The 8243-nt window shown below is 37.2% G+C and overlaps 1 protein-coding gene across 1 annotated transcript; it reads right to left on the bottom strand.

Moving 5' to 3' along the window:
- Nucleotides 1-4420: 4420 nt before the first annotated feature.
- Nucleotides 4421-4999, bottom strand: LOC132731645 (merozoite surface protein CMZ-8-like). Its single transcript, XM_060717857.1, has one exon. It carries the CDS (start codon nucleotides 4997-4999, stop codon nucleotides 4421-4423), a length of 579 nt encoding a protein of 192 aa, XP_060573840.1.
- Between the last annotated feature and the right edge of the window lie 3244 nt (nucleotides 5000-8243).

Here is an 8243-nt window from a genome sequence, read left to right as displayed (position 1 = left end):
AATAACTTGACAAATCCTTTTCTCTAAAACCACAAGGGCTAGAGCTTAGATATTTGGTGTGAAAAATTGGCTAGAAGACCTCTACCAAATTTGTTAAAAATAAAGCTCTAGGGTTAAAATTGGCATGGCTCCGGGGCTCATAGATTTCTTATGTGTATGAACATGTACGTGTTGTTCCCCTGGGTTCTTAAATGGCCCCATACACAACAACTTTAAAAAATAAAATCTCTTCTAAAACCTAGATTAGATGCTAAAGCATAAATTTTTGTTATGAAATATTTTCCAGTGGACCTCTACCAAAGTTATTAAAATTATAGTCATGTGGTCTAAACTGACCAGCCCAGTGGTCATGGACTTTCCGTAAATGTATATATTAAAAATTTGCATAGCAGCCATTAACTTCCTGAGGAAGTGATTTTTAATGCAACAGCTGCCATTGACTTTCCTTAGCAACCAGTTATATCAACAGCAACCATTCACTTTTCATAGCAACTATTGACTTTCATAGCAACCCATGACTTTAAAAAAACAACCATTGACTTTCCTTAGCAACCACTGACTTTCATACCAATTATTGACTTCCCTTTGTAACCAGTGACTTTCCATAGCAAACAGTGACTTTTATAGCATTATACAATTTACATTCCAAAGCAAACCATGACTTCCTTTGTAACAAGTGACTTCCAAAGCAACCAATGTTTTTCTATAGCAACCAGCGGCTTCTATAGAAACCATTGACTTGATAAAGCAACCTGTGACCTCCATTTTTAAAGCAGCCATTGACTTTCCAAAGCTACCAGAATCAACCATTGATCTTCATAGCTGCCACTGACTTCCGAGGAAACCATTGATTTTGTACAGCATTAAGTGACTTCCATAGTATTACTAAGTAAGCATTGATTTTCATAAGCAATTGTAACTAGTAAATTTTTTTACATTTGCACTATTTCTGATGAAATCTGAACTGTGAAGTCAGTTTAAGATTTTGGCATTACATAATTATGATATGACATGAACTTGTCACAGTGAAGGATCCATGATAACGGTCATATGAACACACCTGTGGATGTTTCTAAATTCAAAATTGTACAATTTTTATATTTAGATGTTGAATTTTTCTTAAATTGTTGCTAGAAGCTTGGAATTATCCAGTCCATCCATGAACGGGCTCAATCTACCAGAGCCTGCAACATTTTCAATTTTGTTGTTTTTGGCAGTCTTTTGGAGTTCAGTATTACTCTTTTGCAGACATTTCATGGCTCAAGTTTCATATGCTACATCAAAATTCAGAACTATCACTCAAACTTGACAAATGCCTGTTGAACAATAGATACAGGTTACTCACCTAGGTTAAATGAAGGCATGGATTTTGACTAAATTAAGGCCCTTTGTGAATTTTGGAAATTCTTGGTTAAAGTTTTGCATGCAACCTAAGTCTTCAAAACTACTTGGGGTGTTCACATAAATATTGACATACATAAATATTGACAATAATTATGTCTTCAGGATCATAATTAGAGGTCACTTTCCAAGGCCTATAACTTACATGTAGCATACAACATCTATTATCAAAACAATTTTACTTAAACATGGGTCCGAGATAATTATTGGAAGTCTAAGGCTCATTACTCTGGCATGGATTTTGACTGAATTATTTCGTAAACGTAAAATAATTCTTGATACATTTACATAAAGTCTTAACTAGAACTCCGCGAGTCGGATGTGTCGCCTTGTGAACAATGTAGTTTAGGGGAAATGGCCAGGACAAAAATGAAATATGAAAAATAACAAAGGGCAATAACTAAAAAACTAATACGTGCAGAGCAGCAGTTTCTGTACACTGCACTTCTTATCAAATTCTATGATGTTTCAAGTCCGTAGCTTTCATACTTGAGGAGAAATTACCAGGACAAAAATAAAGTAAGAAAATCAACAAAGGGCAATAACTCAAAAATAAGAAATGCAGAGTATCAGTTCTTATGCACTGCACTTCTTTTTAATGAGATCTATCATCCTATGAAGTTTCAAGTCCATAACTTTTATACTTTCGGAGAAATGGCCTGGACAAAAATTAAGTATGAAAATTAACAAAGGGCCATAACTCAAAAATTAAGAAATGCAGAGTACAGATTCTTTTGCACTGCACTTCTTAAAAATGAGATCTATCATCCTATGAAGTTTCAAGTCCATAGCTTTTATACTAAAGGAGAAATGGCCCGGACAAATTTAAAGTATGAAAATAAACAAAGGGCAATAACTCAAAAAATAAGAAATGCAGAGTACCAGTTCTTGTGCACTGCACTTCTTCTTAATGAGACCTATCATCCTATGAAGTTTCAAGTCCATGGCTTTTATACATTAGGAGAAATGGCCCGGACAAAAATAAAGTATGAAAAATTAACAAAGGGCAATAACTCAAAAATTAGGAAGTGCAGAGTACTGGTTCTTGTGCACTGCATTTCTTCTTAATGAGATCTATCATCCTATGAAGTTTCAAGTCCATAGCTTTTTTAGTTGAAGAGAAATGGCCCGGACAAAATTAAAGTATAAAAATTAACAAAGGGCAATAACTCCAAAAATAAGAACTGCAGAGTACCGGTCCTTGTGCACTGCACTTCGGGTTATTGAAAGAAGCATGCATACCAAGTTTGAAGTCAATCAGACTTATAGTGACTAAGTTATGCTCCGGACAAGCTTTAGGGAACGCCGACACAGCCGCCGCCGCCGCCGCCGCTGACACCGCCGACAAAAGTAACCCCTATATGTCACCTTTTCAAGGCGACACAAAAATAGTGAAGGTCTCCACTTGAAACTTTAATCATCATTTGATGTCATCATCCAAGATGTGTAACTCTCAACATGAATTTTTAGTAAAATTTGGCCCTTTGTTAACTTACAAAATTCTTACAAAAAATCTTTGGTCAGTATCAAAGATGTATCTTAAATTATCCTGGGCTTGTTCTGTGAATAGTATTCTTTTTTCGCTTGGCTATATGAAGAGAGAGCCGTCATTCTCACCCACTTCTGCGTCCAGATTTCAGATGAAAGTTTAGGTGGCCAGTAAAATATTTTCTACTATAACTTTTTTATTTCTTAAAGGTATCAATTTCAAATATATGTTCCTCATCATCAACTACATCTTATGTGACAAGAGTCATAACTTTAGAAGCTATATTTTCAGAGTTATCTCTCTGTGAACACATGATGTGTGACAAGATTCATAACTAGCAAACATTCTTTCAGATTTATCCCCCTTTGAACTTAGAGTTGTTGGACCAATGCTCGGCGCATACCAATGCTCGGCGTAAAAATGGTTTTTCTAGAATATCTGAAAATGTCTCGAGTTATCTTCTGATTTAGGTCACTGGTGCGAGTATTTACATCTTTCACCATTTTATCCTGGTGTGGTTCACTGCTGGTAAAGTCATGTGACAATGCTTATAGCAGACAAACAACCGTATGTATTATTATCCCCAACATATATGTAGTGGGGGGTTCTTAGTAAAACAACAGTGTATGATGTTTACTACGTTTTATTCAGGTATAGAAGAAACCTATAACAAAACAAAATGATTATAATACAAATAACAAAGAGAAATATTATGCAATAGAAAATTCATGAATTGCATATTTCACAATTGCAATAATTACAATATATACATTATAACCATTTCACAATTACAATTAAAATAAATATATACATACCAGGCTTTAAATAGATGAGATCTAATTTCAAATAAATATATAGAATACAAATATTTCTATAAAGAAATAAATGAAATAACTTTAATGTATTTTAATGCAAAGAATGTGTTTCCACTTCGACTGCAATGAAAGGAGTGGTCAGTTACCAAGAAATATTAGCTATCCCAGAACCAAATCATCTAAAAATAACTTGCATACCAAAACCAATCATCCATCACTCAACTTGCAAAACCAGTTCAATCACCCATACAAAAGGAACAAAGACAAATTTGAACACATAACACCACAATAGATTTGGTTTGGCCTTTAAGGGAAATAACTACCGTATTTATTATAAAAAAATGAACTTGGCTAAATTTAACCTTATCTACACACTCCCCCTTCTACTTAAAAATGACACCGGCATTTTCTTAAACAATTATTAATGAAACCTGGATTTATGAAAAAAATAACATTATAATAAATTCGAAAAACAAAAATGCAATACAATGTATATTCATATGACGACATAAATATATCATATTATTTAAGATATACTGCCCTCCTATAACTATTTTGCAATAGTTAAACAGTAAAATATAAAGAAATAATGCAATACAGTAGAGTTGTCAATTCTACTTGAAAATAATAAATAAATAGTATATACTTCCATACATAGGACCCATGTGAAATTTAAAAGGACTGCATAAAAAAATGAAACAGCATTATATGATAATTATACCCATTCTCCATACCTATCCCGTGGATGTATCACACGTCTAGGGCGTGGGATAGGGCGTGAAGATAAAACGGGCGTATGTACTGGAATGACTGGAATAGTCACTGGAGTACTTGGTCTACTCACTGGAGTAACTGGTACACTTACTGGAGTAACTGGAACACTTACTGAAGTAACTGGAACATTTACTGGAGTAACTGGGATAGTTTCTGGAGTAGCTGGAACACTTACTGGAGTAACTGGAACACTTACTGGAGTAACTGGTACACTCACTGGAGTAACTGGGACATTGTCTGGGGAATATGTCACAGGATTGGGGTGAATCCTGGGAACAAATGAAGGGATAGAAATAGAAGGAGCATCAGAAGAATGTCCATAATCAACACGAGTATTGCGACTGCGAGTAACTGGAAATCTCCTCTGTGGTATGATGTATACACCAGATGATGATTCAGAAGAGCTGGAATCAGCATCATACTCTTTCTGTATAGGAACACGTCTAGGTTTTGGTTTAGGCTTAGTTTCAACAGGTAAATCTGTATCTTCTTCAGGGATAGAAATAAATTGAAGAAGCATATTTCTGTGAAGGGTTCTGACAGGACCTTTTCGAGACTCAAGTTGTACTTAATATACAGACTGGTCAGGAAATGGTATGTCAATGATAACAAAAGGGTCCTTCTCCCACTTATCTGCCAGCTTCTGTCGCCCTTGAAGATTGACTTTTCGGACCAAAACAATATCGCCTACAACCAATTTATTCTCGCGAACTCTACGGTCATATTGCTTCTTGTTTTGATCAGCCCGCTTCTTGGCAACATCACCAGCTAACCGATAAGCATATTGAAGGCGTTCCTACAAACGAGAAACATAAGTAGTAGGAGAAAGATGTTCAGAGTAAGAAGGAAAAGTACCAAGATAGGCATCAACAGAAAGACGGGGATGCCATCCAAACATAAGAAAGTGAGGAGAAAAACCTGTAGAAGAGTTCTTGGTGGCGTTATAAGCCTGAACAAGAGAAGGAACAAAATCTGCCCACTTAGATTTATGATCTTCTGCCAGAGTACCTAACATTCTGAGAAGGGTCCGATTAAATCGCTCCGCTGATGGATTTCCCATAGGGTGGAAAGGAGTGGTTCTTGTCTTTCGAACATTTGCAATTTTGCAAAGTTCCTTGATGACCCGACTTTCAAAATTCTGCCCCTGGTCAGAATGCAGCTGCTCTGGAAAAGAATAGTGGACAATAAAATGTTCATATCAGGCACGAGCAGTGGTAGTCGCCTTTTGATTACGGCAAGGAATAGCCTTGGCAGACACCGGTAGTACCTGCTGCAGAATTGGTTCAAATCCAGACTTCAAGACCCATGCAACTTGTGTGTATGGATTTCTTGAAGCTGGAGAAGTCCAAAGGAGGGTATGAGGACGTCTTGGTTATTACCGACCATTTTACCAGATATGCCAAAAAATATAAAAAACAAGATCAACAAGGAAAGGCGGCGTTCAATGAACGCAACCCCCATATGACACAGCAACAAGAACCAACGGCAAGGAGCCCAGGCGGACCCCAAACATAAACCATAAGTCTATGAAGGCTGGACATTAGGGCACACGCTTTTTATTACTTGGGGACCATACGCCGCTTTTCATGGAATGGCACGGTAGTGTCACATTGAAGGTTCCATGATAACCGACGTATGAACACATCTGCGAATGTTTCTAAATTCAAAATTTTACTATTTCATGTTTAAATGTTGAATTCTGCTTAAGCCGGTGCTAGGGGGCGTGGACGGTAACTTGCACTTTCCAGTACCATCCATAAACAGGCTCAATCAAACCGAGCCTGCAACATTTTCAATTTTGCCGTGTTGGGCTTTCTTTAGGGATTCTGTATTTATCTATTTTATGATCACATCCGTGTTATTTGTGCCGTGTGGCGGCTGTAAAAAGTCTCCCCGTACATTTAATCAATGATGTTATATTTTCGATCCTTGAAGATCGTTCAGCACGACATTATTGTTGTGCTTGTAGTATTTTTAGTTTCAACTTTTCGGCATTTTCTAGTTGGGTGGTTCCAATATTCCTACTTGAATAATGTTGAATCACCCTTAGGATATGTTGCCTGCTTTTTAAATTTGTCTTTTGACGTCTTATCTGTGATACACAGGCTTCATAACCTCTGATCCCCTTTCAAAATTCCATTTTATTTAGTTCCGCCCATTGTTTTCTCGTTTAGGGCACACGCTTTTTATTACTTGGGGACCATACGCCGCTTTTCATGGAATGGCACGGAAGTGTCACATTGAAGGTTCCATGATAACCGACGTATGAACACATCTGCGAATGTTTCTAAATTCAAAATTTTACTATTTCATGTTTAAATGTTGAATTCTGCTTAAGCCGGTGCTAGGGGGCGTGGACGGTAACTTGCACTTTCCAGTACCGTCCATAAACAGGCTCAATCAAACCGAGCCTGCAACATTTTCAATTTTGCCGTGTTGGGCTTTCTTTAGGGATTCTGTATTTATCTATTTTATGATCACATCCGTGTTATTTGTGCCGTGTGGCGGCTGTAAAAAGTCTCCCCGTACATTTAATCAATGATGTTATATTTTCGATCCTTGAAGATCGTTCAGCACGACATTATTGTTGTGCTTGTAGTATTTTTAGTTTAAACTTTTCGGCATTTTCTAGTTGGGTGGTTCCAATATTCCTACTTGAATAATGTTGAATCACCCTTAGGATATGTTGCCTGCTTTTTAAATTTGTCTTTTGACGTCTTATCTGTGATACGCAGGCTTTATAACCTCTGATCCCCTTTCAAAATTCCATTTTATTTAGTTCCGCCCATTGTTTTCTCGTTTAGGGCACACGCTTTTTATTACTTGGGGACCATACGCCGCTTTTCATGGAATGGCACAGAAGTGTCACATTGGAGGTTCCATGATAACCGACGTATGAACACATCTGCGGATGTTTCTAAATTCAAAATTTTACTATTTCATGTTTAAATGTTGAATTCTGCTTAAGCCGGTGCTAGGGGGCGTGGACGGTAACTTGCACTTTCCAGTACAGTCCATGAACAGGCTCAATCAAACCGAGCCTGCAACATTTTCAATTTTGCCGTGTTGGGCTTTCTTTAGGGATTCTGTATTTATCTATTTTCTGCAAATACAACTTTTGCAACCTGAAATGCGACTATTAAAATCTGCATCCATGCCGGGCCAATAAAAACGTTGACGAGATTACCATAGAGATTTATCACGTCCATGATGGCCTACATTGTCATGAACACCAGTAAAAGCAATATTCCTATGAGAATAAGGAATTACAAGTTGTTGTACTTCTTCTCCATCCAGAGTGGCGGTACGATAAAGAACACCATCTTTGATAGAAAGACGAGAGAAATCACGAAGAAGAGATTTGACGTCTTTCGACATCTCCTCCCCCCTCGGACGAGAACCAGAACGTAGGATGGAAAGAACAGAATATATATCAGTGTCTTTAGACTGTTCTACCGCCCAATCCACTGGTCTGGCTGCTGCTTCAGAAGGAAAAGATTCCTCATTGGCCATATGAGGGACCTCATCTCCCGAGCAACATTCAGCAGAAGAAAGAGAGACAGAAGCAGCAAAGCACACTGCCTTGACAGCATCGCTGAAGAGTTGTGGTCGGCGAGATAGCCCATCACAATCTTGATTCTGTTTGCCTGACTTATATATGATTTCAAAATCATAGGCAGACAAAATTAAAATTATTAAAATCTTTTAACACTAGAGTTCTGGGGCTGTAAATTTTAAACTAAAAGTTGGGTACTTGTAAATGT

Source organism: Ruditapes philippinarum, unplaced genomic scaffold (genome assembly GCF_026571515.1).
Source record: "Ruditapes philippinarum isolate M1 unplaced genomic scaffold, ASM2657151v2 ctg1059_1_1_1_1, whole genome shotgun sequence".
NCBI classification, from domain to species: domain Eukaryota; kingdom Metazoa; phylum Mollusca; class Bivalvia; order Venerida; family Veneridae; genus Ruditapes; species Ruditapes philippinarum.
This window is presented reverse-complemented; position numbering and strand designations above follow the sequence as displayed.